A 13,315-nucleotide genomic window follows, 5' to 3' on the forward strand; every position below is an offset into this window, starting at 1 on the left:
GTTACTTAAAAAAAAATCCCAAACCCAAAAACTTTACTGAAGATCTAAGCATTGTGGTTTGAAATACTGCTGTGAAGGACATAATCTGAAACTTATGGTCCCATCCAAAAACAGTAACCTACCTGTGAAATGATACACAAAACCAACATGAGGCAGGAGCAGACGTCCTTGGATGAACTGAGGCTGTTCTTGGGTTAACATGTTCAGCAGGAATAGGAGTTTTTTATCTGTTTTTATGTGTAGGGCAAAACATATTAAGGCATACTTCAGGGTAGCACTGCTGCTGTAGTCAAAACTTGCCAGGCAGAGGGTGTTTTGTCTGCAGGCAATAAAAGTCTATTTGATGCAATAGGCTTCCCAGTGCAAATACAGTTTTTAAGTGTTGCTTGTGAGACTTCCACTTAGTCTTCATAAGATGCCATTAGGATTGTGTAGTATAAATGGTGTCTGTAAATACTGTTTTGCAGTCTGATATCATACTTTTTCTCATCTGCAGGTGTGTGGTTTCAGCACAGCATGGCTGTGGTCATCCACTTGCAAGTTGTTCCGATTGCGGTGGGGACCATGGACTTCTCTGGACTGACCATTCCTGATGGGGGCGTGCATATTGTAGGGGGTGAACTGGGTGAGGCTTTCATCGTTTTTGCCGCTGATGGAGATGTGAGGCTGGTGTCATGGGTGCAGATGATAAAGGGTCAAAACTGACTACATTGAGTAAGAAAAATCTGATGTACAAAATGTGATTGGACTTAGTCCTTGGCACTTATATACGTAGATGTGCAAGCAGATTTGGAGCAGTGGTGCTGGAGAGGATGGCAGTCAGACTTAGCCTTAGGCTTTGTGAAATCAACTGTAAACATGCTTTGTCCTAGAAGGAAACAAAACAAGATTGTGATGCTTGTGTAGGAGTGGCAGTGCTGCCTGCAGTACCCCAGGTCAGCAGCATCTGTGCTGCATCTCCAGGGAATACAAGACAATTTCTGGCTAGTTGCTTTTACTTCCTGGTTTTGCCAGTGCTTTTTATTACCTGTCCTACCCTGTAGTCCTGTGGAATCACCACCAAAGTACTGAGTGCTTCCTAGGAATTGGGACAGCAAGCTTCCTATCCAGAATAAAATAAAAGTTCTCAGTGCAAAGTAGGATTATATTTATGCAAACTGTCAAAGTTGACTGTGCTTCTTTATCAGGTCGGAGAACTATGGGGGTTTTTTCATGGTGTTCCTCTTTTTTTCTTTATTGTATCCTTATGGCAGAGGGAGGGAAATCCTTGGGTTTGGCATGGATGCACAGAAGAATGAAGGAAATAGGCTGAATTGTGGAAGTGAGTTGCATTTCTTCTGAACTGCTTAGGAAGCAGCACTGAGACAGAATGAAGTTTGAAAGTGGGGCTGATTTTAAGGAACGGGTTTTGGTGTGACACTTTGTAAAGGAATGGTTTAAACACTCCATGGGGATTTGGAAAATAGTTTTGCCAGGGTAGGTGTGGTTTTGAAAAGGCTGCAGTGATTTTGCAGTTTCCACAGAGGAAAGGAGAGGCTGTTACTAGTGAAAGTTTGCCGTAACTGCTTGGGTTTGCTCTGTCTGATAATATTTCAGTTGCCAGAGGAACCCGCCTCCGTTAGAACTTGGTGATATGCCAGGTTTGGGGCTCTGGAGAGAGTAAGAACAGCTACAGGTGAAGGTGTACTGGACGTGCGCTGTTAGCAGAGCAGAAAGCTTGTTCTTGGAGTCCAAAATTATGATCCCTGAAGGGATCAATATTAATGTATTTTCCTCTGCATTGCCCGGAGATAAATGTACCTTCGTCACTGATTTCTGTCTGAATAGTTGAAAAGTCTTTAAAAGTTAAATTACCTTATGATGATTTTAAAGGAGAAGAAAAGACTGTCTTTTAAATAACATGTATTTCAGTAATATAGATTTAGAAACATTTTGTTTTGGAAGTAGTGACTTATCTAAATCCTGAAGTATTCGGTCCTGAAACAGATCTGGTCTTCATAGAGAAGTAAGAGGTTTTGGAGAAAAGCCATAAAGCTCTTGGGCTAGGCCTAGTCTCCTTGTTTTAATCATGGTCTTGAATATATGGGATAAATGTATTCTCAGAGTTACCAGAGAGGAAATTCTGTTTGTTTGTTGATTTAGATACCAAGTTAGTACAAATTAGTTTTCTGGTGAAGAAAATTTTAGGAGAGATGTTCTGGCAAAGTATTCTTATTTCCAAGTTATAGCTATGAATGTCTCATCAGTCTGGGGTTGTTCGTTGACAAGCTTTTTTAATGTAGTTCAAGGTTTTTAAGCAATCTTAGCTTGAGAGGACAGGGGCAGAAACATAAAACCTTGAAGCAGGCAAGCCCCTGTGTTCAGTGCTTGCTTTCTGAGAAATAAAGTCATCAGTATGGTCATGGTCATACTGGTGAAGCGTATTTTGGCACTTCCTCTTGGCCTAGTTTGTGCAGAGCCATGTCATGGTTCTCAGTAAAAGTTGTGTCTCATGGTTTCAGTCTTGCTGTAAGGCTGGATATTTTGGGGCAAAATGGTTGAGACCCTCTACTGAGTAATTTATCTCATGTAACGTTCTGCCAAGTATACATCTGCTAGAGGAAGCTGTTCCTGAAATTGGCTGTAAATGGAAAAGCCAGGCTGCTTTCATGGTCTGAGGAGCAGGACCACAGTGCAAGCCAGTGGTAGGATGTGAGAGAGAACCCAAAGCAGCCCAGAGGAGGGGCTAATGATAAGAGATTTTTGCTCACAAAATTTTTTCTCTCTTTCAACTTTGTAACCTACTGCCTTTTAACAAGCCTAGCTGAGTTAGTGAAGTGCAGTATGTGTGTGCTTTAACTAATGTTGGTGTTAGCTGACTATGACTAGCTGTGTTCAGATTTTCATGGAATGTGCTGCCTCTGTAACTCTGATTAAATGGCTTTGGCTGTTTTCTTCACATTTCCTATTAGCTGTGATACTCATATTTTTAAATATTTGAATATATGGAAGCCCTTTTGTGTGTGATCTTGTTACTGAAGTCAGGAGATGTGTATGTTCCTCTCCAGCCCCATGGAGGTGAGCTTTCATCCAGATGGCAGCTCTCACTGAGGAGAACCACTGTGGGAAGCTGAAATAATGCACCCAGTGTGCCTCTAGATTGGCTTTGCATGTCTCTCCTTAGTGAAAAGGAAAAATAAGCATACTAGGGAAAGAATTACTTTGCAGATATCATTTCTTTAAGTGTTAAGCAAAAGGTATGCTCAGTGTTTGGAGACATGAAATTCCCTTGCTAGAGTGAGAAAGGGATATTTTAATGATGTAAATCCGCAAAGAAAATAGTGGATATTTAAGGTGTCGGTGGATAAACCACTTAAAATATAGCTTTGCACTTGCTGCCTTTTTCTTTTTTTCAAATTCTATGTGCTGATGCAACATAAACTGTAAAATCCCAACCATCTTGAGTTTTTCTTAATTTTCTTTCCCAATTAAAAGGTATGGACTCCTGCCCCAACCATTAGAAGACTGGGCTGATTTAGATCTGGTGTGGTACTGTGAGAGCTCAGTCTGCTATCAGATATTACTCAAGGAAATTAATTTTTTTCAGTTCCTAGGTGGCTAGAATACTTCGTCTTTTGCTGTGGATCAGACTTACAGGCAATAGTATTTTTCCCCTATACCCTTGCGGGCTGCTTTCATAGAGGTGAGGATCAGTCTAAAAGCACTGTTTTAGAGAAAGGCAGCAGGTGAGCTGTTGGTAGGCAAGTTCTTTTGCAGTGTGGTGGTTGAATGGAGGTGCTTGGGCTGTCTCTGTGGTCAGCCCTTGGCAAATGACCTGGCCTAAAAAGTGTGGTGAAGGAGTAGCTTTTGCCTATTGTAAAAGCTCTACGATATTCCTAAAGATCTTTGGTTTCTGAACCACACTTGAAATTAGAGTAATTCTTCACGATGTTAATATTTTTGTAGATGCCACTTAGTTGATACCATTGCTATTTATGCCTTATGTGAACAAAAATGCTAGTGCTTATTTCTGTGCATGTCTCCTTGTTCATGTAGTGTAAGACTAGGTTTTTTATTTTAACTCAAATCAATTTTGTCCATCTGTAATTGAATGTTCAGTTCAAGATACAACCTTACTCTAAGGACAGTGATATTGGGTAAGACTTACTTGTGGTTTTGGATCTTGTGAGCTTGAAGACTACAAGAATGGATCATAATTTCTGTCTTACAATTGTGGGAAGCAGCTGACAAATCAGGAAAAATAGCTATTGATCAGGCTTTTTCACTATGTGTATCTTGAGAGAAACTACTAGAGCAAGACTTCTCTTATATTATCTGTTGGAAACAAATATTAATGAAGACTTTTTTTCTGGTTAAAACAGTGGAAAAGTTGGACAAAAACAATGCAAATATGCAAGGAGTATAGAGTCTTTTGAAATTGGTTAAAAAACCTACATATTTCTAATGTCTTTGAACTTTATTGCACATCTAGTGATGAGGTGACATAGTGTTCCAGAGTGTTTCACTAATGTCGTAGCTGTTGAAAGATTGTCATTGTGTTTGTTTTGCCCACTTCCTGTTTACTGGATTCCTTGTTTTCATCAAAATGGAGAGTGGGGGAGAAAATATTACAAAACTTCTGTCTCATTTGTGAATAAACACTGGGTTGCGTCATTCTTAATTGACCTGGAACTTGGACCAATGGACAGAGGCTGAGTTTCACTCTTTCATGGTCCAGTAGCTGCCATTTTGAACATACTTTTGGAATCCTTCTGCAGACTGTCACTTGGGAACCCTTGTTTAAAAGATAATTTCCCCCTTACTTTCTGCAAACCAAAATTACAGCAGTTCCTTAACATCTGGCTTCTGGGAATTATAGTGCATAAGCTTATTTTGTGTATGTCTTGATTAGTGATTGATATTTAATTGCATTTTTCAGGGGAATAAAATCAGCAGTGTTGATATTACAAAATGACAAAACATCCTCCGAATAGAAGAGGGATCAACTTTGAGGTGGGAGCCCAGTTGGAAGCCCGTGACAGATTAAAAAACTGGTATATTTTTAAAACCATTCATGTTATATTAATTTTAAGTCTTTACTATCTATAACATTTTGTATTGGTTCAGTATTTAGAGTCATAGTCATTGGTTTGTAGGAAAGTAGTTCATTTATAAAAGTTTATATACCAGTGATTGAGATGGGCAGTAGATGCTGGTGTGCTGTGCTGGCCCTCCAAAATTGTACTGGTGTTGTGTCTGGGAATAGGATTGCTCCTAAATCTGGTTGGACTTCAGGCTCTCATACTCCTGAATTCACCCTTTCTGTGAGTATACTGTTCTGTGCTATACTTAATATTGCAGAGCAGATTTTATGGAAGAAGAAATTCTTTGCAGTACAGAATATCCTTGCTGCTTCCTTTCCCGGTGCTGTGGTGAATTCATAGGCTCTAAAATCTGATTGAGTTTGTTAGGCCTGTGCTCATATGATGGTGGTCAGCTTTAGAATTAAAGAATTGTATGGAGAATCATGTTCCATGCTAACAAGTCTGGTCCGGTGCCTGTCTTGCAGCTCTCAGCTGTGAGGAAGAACATTTTTCTTCACGAACCTCTGCATTAGGAATATGAAAAATCCTACAAATTGCTTAGGCTAACTTTGAGTTTTCTGACTCTGTACATTTCAGGTAGTCAGCTCAAAACTTAGCATTTAATAATTCTTTCTCAGTGAATGAGAGATAAAATGCAAATTGCCAAAGACTTCTTAAATACAGGAATTTATTTGGTTTTGTTAGCTCGTGTAGGTAACTTCTCTTTCCAGAAGTCATCTCTAGATGATTTTTATTAAGAGGTCTCTGTAGGTTAGATATGGTTGTACTTAAAGCTCTGGAACCTGCCGGCAGGTAAAGTATGCAAAGTCAGAATTGAAAACTATATTTGGGCATCTCAGCAAGATGGTGCACTGCCTTAGACACAGGGGATTTATTACAAAAGATCTTGGTTGCATGCAGAGCATGTTCTCTCCAGGTACAAGGGCATTGGAATTGTGCAAATGAGAAAGCATAGCTCTTTCCATTAAGAATGTAAAGTATGAACATTAAATCCTATTCACATGTTAATTTGGCTTAACTGTGTATCCAGGACTTGTGTAGGTAAGCACTGATCTGAACCTGCCTCCATTTTTGATATTCTTGAGTTTTGTTAGTACAGCAGAAAAAATTAGGCTTACAAAAATAAGATCTCTTAGCCTGTCTGTAATGTAGGCTTTTTAAAGATGCAGTTTGGTGTAGCTGTTCTTTTGACTAAGGCTTATAACTTGTATCCATGACTCTTATCCTTCTGATGTTTGCTCAACAACAGTGTTTGAGTGTACATAACTCTTGCATGGGAAAACTTCGTGGGGAGGAATTCAACAACCTGCTCTACTTTCTGCATATCCTTTGGCTTAAATTTGAGTTTTGGGTGTGCTATTTGTTCCATGTTTTTTGGTTTTGGAAACACTTGATCCTAAATTACCTGTCCTACACACAGTGCTTTGTAACTCTGGTCTCACAACTTAGTTGTGAATTCTCTAGTTCTGAAATCTTTTGTTTCCTTGCTAAGCTTTGAACCTTGGATTGTGTGCATTTGCATTTTTAGGGTTTCTCAATCAAAATTTTTAAGAGCTGGGGGCTCAGCAAAGCTGTCAGTGCTGACACAGCTCACTGGGTGTGGATTTGTAGAGGTCAGCAGACTGGTTTTTTTGTTTTTTTTTTTTTTTTTTCTCTACTGCTTTCATCTGCCCCTGTGCTACCAGGACCACTCTGTGGTGTGGTTACCCTGTGCTCCTCTAGAGGCACAAGCTTTTCTGTTTGCTGACACTTGCTTTTCCCAGTGCTAGACCTTTGGAGGTCCAAACTTGTTACAGTGGTTTTCTGGGGTCCCAGGATGAGGGAAGAGACGAGACAGTTGACTCCATGCATCAGAAGGCTTGATTTATTATTATATGATATATAAGATATAAAAACTATACTAAAAGAATAAAGAGAAGGATTTCACTACAAAGCTAAGCTAAGAATAGCAAAGAATGTGTAAACTGAAGTCTTCTCAGCCCGAGACGGGCCGAACAGGTGAATTGTGATAGGCTCTTAATTGCAAACAGTCTGACGGGGCCAATCACAGATTTCTCCCCATTGCATTCCACAGCAGCATATAAGAATTGTTTACAGTTTGTTCCGAGTCCTCTCAGCTCTCAGGAGAGGAAAATTCCTAAGTAAAGGATTTTTCATAAACTATGTCGGTGACACAAACTTTTCTTGAGTGTACTTTTGTTGCTGTATTGGTGCTAAAACATAGTCACTGCTTTCCTGTTTAGTTAAAGTGCTGACTTAGATTTCTGTTCTCAGTACCAGATACATCAGTCGATTCATGGGCCACCATTGCCAGTCTCTTGGTGGTAATGCTTTGGAAAATAATTCATGTCAGAGTGTCATGTACCTCTTTCATGTCACTGACTTGTCTCCAAATTGCTAGTTAAAGACTTCTAGGATGTTTGGATGTGGTGTCAACCCTAGTGAAGAAAAAACACTGTATGCCAGTAGAGTAGTCAGTGTGGAGCCTGCTCTTTGTCAAAGTGCAAAGTGAATTTTGCATCTTTACTGCTCATCCCAGAGGTTGCTTTGTTGTATTTGGAATCAAAGCATATTGGCAGTGCACTGCAATTCCTGGTGCAGTTGTCTGTCACATCCTATACTTGAACTCCAGGGAGCACAGTGAGTACTTTTGGTGTTTCACTTTAGGTTCTTAGGGCTTGGGTTGATGCATCAAAACTGTCATGAAAGATTTGTCTGTTGGCCTCAGGTTACTATAGGGGGAGAGCCTCTGTGGATGCTGAGAGGTCTCTTAGTGCTGGAGTTCAGAGGATGAAGGAGAGGGACTGCTGCAGTAGGGCAGCCCTGAGTGGAGGGATCCCAGAGGGGTTGCTGTAGCTGTGGACATGGGCACACTGTCACAGCTGAATTGACTTTTTGAAACCTTTGGCATTGAATCATTTAAACTGATTGAGCGATGGCTAGCTGCATCCTCTCTAACTGAAAAGAGGATGACTGTGCTGGATGCCTGCAATAGGCAAATGTTACATTTGTTACCCTGTTGTAATGACACATCCAAGTTTTTCTGTCTTTTGTCAGAGTAAAATGAATGTGAAGGGGCTTTTGATTATGGTTAGAGCACTTGAGTAATATTGAGAGTGTGGTGCTAACCTGTTAAGATTCTGATTGTCAGTCCCAAGAGTTCAGTTGTTCCTGCTGTCAGGAACTGGCCTCTAAGTACTAAAAAGATGAACCTATAGCTGTTGTCCTTCACTCTGCCGTTTCTCTTGAATGCTTCCTTTCCTCTCTGCATTGTTTTGACTGCATTAAGCTTGTCCTTACCTAGTTCCAAAGGAGTGGGGGTTTGTAGCAACTCTGTTTTGGCATGTAGGAAAAGAGAAGGGAAACAGACCTAGTCCAGGGAATTTCCAGATATTTACCTCTTCCCAGAAGAGGATAGTTTTACATTTGTCTACCATAAATCCATTTTCATACTGTTTGCTGTGCTTTGATGGCTGTAGTCTGAGGTTGCTAGTCATTGCTAACCATAGTCTATTTACTTCTTTGAGCTTCTGATTGCCTCTTAGATTCTTAGAAAACTAATGCTAGCAGTTTGGGCATCTTAGAGATTTTCCCTTACTGTTTAGCCGGTTCGTAAGTCCTTGAAAGATATGAGCGCATCATTCCTTTCAAATTGAGCTAGAAAACAACTTGTTTTGCCCTTCCTGTATGCTGCAAGGTGTTGTCTCCAATTTCACAGTGTTTCAGATAAATTTTTAAATTAGTATCATTTGGGGTTTTCTTACCCAGGATGCGTTAAGCTGTCTTGAATATCTATTCAGTCTGCTGAATACTTCCTTTGTGGTTTGGGGCAGGATGTGTTGGGCCACCCTGGAGATATCTTAGTTGTTCTCTGGTGCCTTATCCAGGCTTCAGCTATTGGCCTTTCACTTACTGTGTATCCTCTCATAGTATTTCTTTTTAACAAACAAGTCTGAATTTCTTTTAAGTTACCTCTGCCTCTCTGTATGTTCACAGGCTCTTTGGAGGAAGTGTATGGGCAATGTTCTGTTGCTCTTCTGTGAGCACTTGGGCCTCCTGATGTGGTGCGCTTGCTCAGTTCTACAAAAGGTGTGGGAGGAAGGAAGCTTGTCCTATCAGTGTGTGGTGCTCAGGGCTGTTGAGAACCTATGAATCTTTCTGTGACCCTTTCTGCTTTGTTTTGTAGCTGCCAGTGCTCTCATCTGAAAGGAAAATGGTGTCGTGGTGTCAAGGTCTGTCAGAGTTCATGGGTAGGTCAAGCATAGCTTGTAATAGGTTTACTGCTTCAGTCAAGAGCACTGAGTGTATGTTAATTGATGTTTATTGCTTCAAAAAGAGAAGGTGATGAGGCTTTGCAGCATGTTCTCCAAGAACTGAAAACTCTAGCTCAACCACACTTACTCAGGTAGTCTGAAATTTGGTCTCATTGTTGTTGATGATCTTGACTCCCATTAGTGAAGTGGGATAGGTGCAGGTGGTACTGATGTATGATTTGGGATGACAGTTGTGGCGGAGGAAGTTCCTTCTTTTGCTGGATATGAAGCAGGGAGCTGTCTTGCATCGAGTTAATTTGCTCTTAACTTGGGCTTGTCTCATCTCAGTGGTAGAAAGTAGGTTGTGCTTCCTAGAGGTGGTTATCTGTTTGGACAGGATTATTAGCTTCATACTGAGTCAGCACTCTGTCCTTTTTATTAGCTTCCCTCTTCATCATTGAAAATCTAAACTAGTTCTAGGCGTACTGCAGTCCCAATGGCAAGAGCACCCTTCTGTCTACTCTGTTGTTGAGAGGATCTGGAATTTCTTACCTGTTTTTGCTGCTCTTAGGTTGTAGGGAATGGGATGGTGATTTTTGTCATTACCTGTATTAGTGATATCCAAAAATAATCTGTTTAGGTTGTGACTGTGACTACTGCCCCCTCAAGAGCTTGTGAAGGACAGTACTTGAGTTATGTAAATACAAAGTAACTTGACTGTCACAGGAAGAAAGTTTCCTTTTTTTCCAGGAAGTTGATGGCCAGTTACAGATGTCCCTGCCATAAATATCTCCCATTGGAATTCCTCCCCTCCACAGCCTTTGCTGCGTTTTGGTAATACATGAGGATGAACTAATGGCATGGCTTGATGTGTGTGGCATCGAATATCCTTAGTCTGTAGTTGCAGTGTAAGTCTCTAGTATGGCCTGTTCATAGCTCTTTGTGAAGTCATGACTGGACATGACTTAGATCTGCTGGAGGATTTCAGATGTAGGTAGATTTGCTTTCTCTTTGCGTAGGGTTGTAGAACAGTAGTCTGGGTTGCATTTGAGTCTTAATTCTTACATGTCTAGGCTTTACTGTTAGTATCATGCTTGATCTTTTTGAGATGACACTTCTTTCTACCGCTTGTTCTGTCTTTCAAGTGTGGTTTACCAGATAAAGAATACTTGTGGATTTGAGTTTTGCCTTCAGCCCTTTGTTCAAGAATTCACGGAGGCCTTATCTTTCTTCCAGAATACCGAAAACACCAACAAATGGAAATTTTCTCTTGATGTTACTATTGTGGAAGGGAAAGCTTTGTACTTGGAATGTTACCTTCAGTTGTGATAGTGAAATAGCTGTGATTCTGAAATCTGTACTGAAGTTACAAATTACCAATGCAATTTAAAGAAATACAGCGTTTGCAAGGTCTTCCTGATCAGAAACATTTGAATTTGACTCATCTCAGATTCCCCTACTACTAATGTACTAAGAAGTTTATATTTAAAAATCCCAGGATTTTGCAGATGAAATTTAACTTTGAGATCCTAAAACTTAAATTACGTTTAGTGTGCCTGCTGGGTTTTTGCTGTTAGCAGATGATTTATGATGTGTGTAATGGGTATCTTAGAGAAGTGAATGTATTGACACCCAAGTGTTACTCTTGATAACAGTGAACTGAAGCTAAATTTTTAGCTATTTTGTAAAATATGTCTAGGTGTAGGGAAGGAAGATCCTGACTTCTGAATCTGTAGTTAAATTTTTTTCCAACCAGACTAAGAACTCCTTAGTTGTCTTCTCTTGCTGCAGCCAGTGTTTGCATTTGCTGTTCAGTTTTGGGTTTTCTTATGTGCTTTGCTCCGTCATTATGTAGCATCTTTATTGGTTATACAAGTGGTACATCAAATTAATACAATTGGAGGAGCTAAACCAAGGTTAATTTGTATAAAATGTCTGCGACAGCTTACCTTATTCATATTAAAGTATTATAATCTACCTTTGATTAGGTATCCAGCGCACATTGAAGAAATTGATTATGAAGAGGGGAAAGTACTTATCCATTTCAAGCGCTGGAACCATAGATATGATGAATGGTTTTGTTGGGACAGTCCTTATTTGCGCCCCCTAGAGAAAATACAGTTAAGAAAAGAAGGATTGCATGAGGAAGAAAGTTGTGCAGTAAGTGGAAATTTGAGAACATTTGTGTGTGTAACAGTTTAATGTGCATTTGTATGAATGATGGTCTTTAAAATGCTTCACTGTTGCCATGTTACCTGCTGTGTAAATTTTATGATTTCTTCTAAACATTGGAAAGCTAGTAATGGAAATGTTTTAATAAAGTTGTATGTTTCAGTAATTCTCAGATGAAGACAATTTTAACTACTGTTTTGTAGGGATTTCATATCAATGATCGAGTATTGGCATGCTGGTCTGACTGTCGCTTCTATCCAGCCAAAGTTACTTCTGTTAACAAAGATGGTAAGGGTTCCTGGTTTTGTCACACTTAGTAGTTATGTATTTCCAGTTGTGCCAGAAACCTCATTTAGGTGGATAGATACTACAGCAGATGGAAAACAGCTGCAAAAAATTGCATTTTCAAGTATGTGTTTGTCGATCATTAGCTTTTTTAACCTCTTGCTTTTTTTACAAGAAAAAAGCTTTCTGCTGGGCTATCCAGTTAGTACTTGCATTAAGAGTATATGTGGGAAGAGTTGTGGGAAAAGTTGTTTCTTAAATTTGTTGTTATTGCTTATAAACTGCAATAAAAGCTATTTTCAGAGCTGCAAAATCCCCTTAATCAGAAGGGGAGGGGGAACTGTGAATGATTTGTTGTGAAACTGGACTTGATTTAGATTGTCTGTGTTGTAAGATCAAGGAGAAAAGGACTGTGTAATTATATATTACAGTATTCCACCAAAAATATTTTGGAGTTTTGTGAGTAAGGTGCATCTGGGGAGCAACTCTAAGATTAGACATGAACCTTTATTTTGACCAGAATTGTTTTGTATAACCTTGCTGTGTCTCCCTGGCCTGTGATAGGAACTGTGTTGAGGGTTCTGACAACACAGGTAAAACAGCTTTCATCTAGGGCTAATTGTGCAGCTGGAGTATTGGAGCTATTAGTTGGTGCTGTGTTAAATACCTTCTGATCTTTGAACTCTTACACTTTGCTTTCATATTTTAGGTACCTACACTGTGAAATTTTATGATGGTGTAGTTCAGACAGTCAAAAACATTCATGTCAAAGCTTTTTCCAAAGATCAGGTAAGTATGGTGTTTGTGTAGCTAGTACATTCTTAAATGACTAGTTCAGGTAGCTAGATTTGGTGAATTATATAATGTGAAATTAATGCAAAACCTTTACTACTAAAATACAGTATGTCTGAAATTAAGTCCCTTAAAATTAAAAGGGGTGATGGATATCGCAGAAAGGGGAAAATGGGACTTCATTTCTCCTTCATTAATGGGAATCCCTTAAAATGAAACGTGACTCTTTGTGGTATGATTTGCAAAGCTCTCAGGTTCTTTAAATGCAGCTCTTGAGCTAAAGAGGTCATAGGTATGTATGTAAAACAGATTTCTAAAAGTCATTGGAAAATTCAGAATGTATCTACTAAAGCTAGTGGTGAGGTTTTGAATCATGCTGTGATTTTTTTTACCTGTTTAAGATTACTTAAAAAAAAAAAAATATATATATATTTATAAAATATATCTATATCCCTATCACCTATCATCTCTATCTATATATTAAAAAAAAGGAGTGACAGCTATGGAGTGGACAGAAACTATTCTTTCCCAAGGTAACTGCTTAATATTCATGAGTCACTTAAGGAGTATGGCTATTAATATTTCACATCACAGCTTTGAGAAGATCAGCCTTTTTTAACTATTCCTTGTTTCCCTTCTGTGGTTTGGCTGTTTTACCAACCCTTTACTTGCTCAGTGCAGTGGGTTCAACCTTCACCTCATGACAGAAAGTAGTAGTGAGTCATTACA

General features: G+C 39.4%; 1 protein-coding gene across 6 annotated transcripts in view; it reads left to right on the forward strand.

Annotated features, from left to right (window-relative positions):
* Positions 1-13,315, forward strand: part of PHF20 (PHD finger protein 20) — a 77,390-nt gene that overhangs the window by 10,561 nt on the left and 53,514 nt on the right. For 5 of the 6 annotated variants that reach the window (XM_050982124.1, XM_050982127.1, XM_050982126.1 and 2 more), the window contains 5 exons: positions 497-625; positions 4,919-5,033; positions 11,326-11,497; positions 11,713-11,797; positions 12,504-12,583. In XM_050982124.1, the coding sequence (XP_050838081.1) occupies positions 4,951-5,033; positions 11,326-11,497; positions 11,713-11,797; positions 12,504-12,583 (420 nt within the window). In that variant the 5' untranslated portion in view covers positions 497-625; positions 4,919-4,950. The remainder of the gene's footprint in view (positions 1-496; positions 626-4,918; positions 5,034-11,325; positions 11,498-11,712; positions 11,798-12,503; positions 12,584-13,315) is intronic. The other variant, XM_050982125.1, reaches the window with a different exon arrangement.

This window comes from Serinus canaria, chromosome 20 (genome assembly GCF_022539315.1).
Source record: "Serinus canaria isolate serCan28SL12 chromosome 20, serCan2020, whole genome shotgun sequence".
Taxonomy (NCBI): domain Eukaryota; kingdom Metazoa; phylum Chordata; class Aves; order Passeriformes; family Fringillidae; genus Serinus; species Serinus canaria.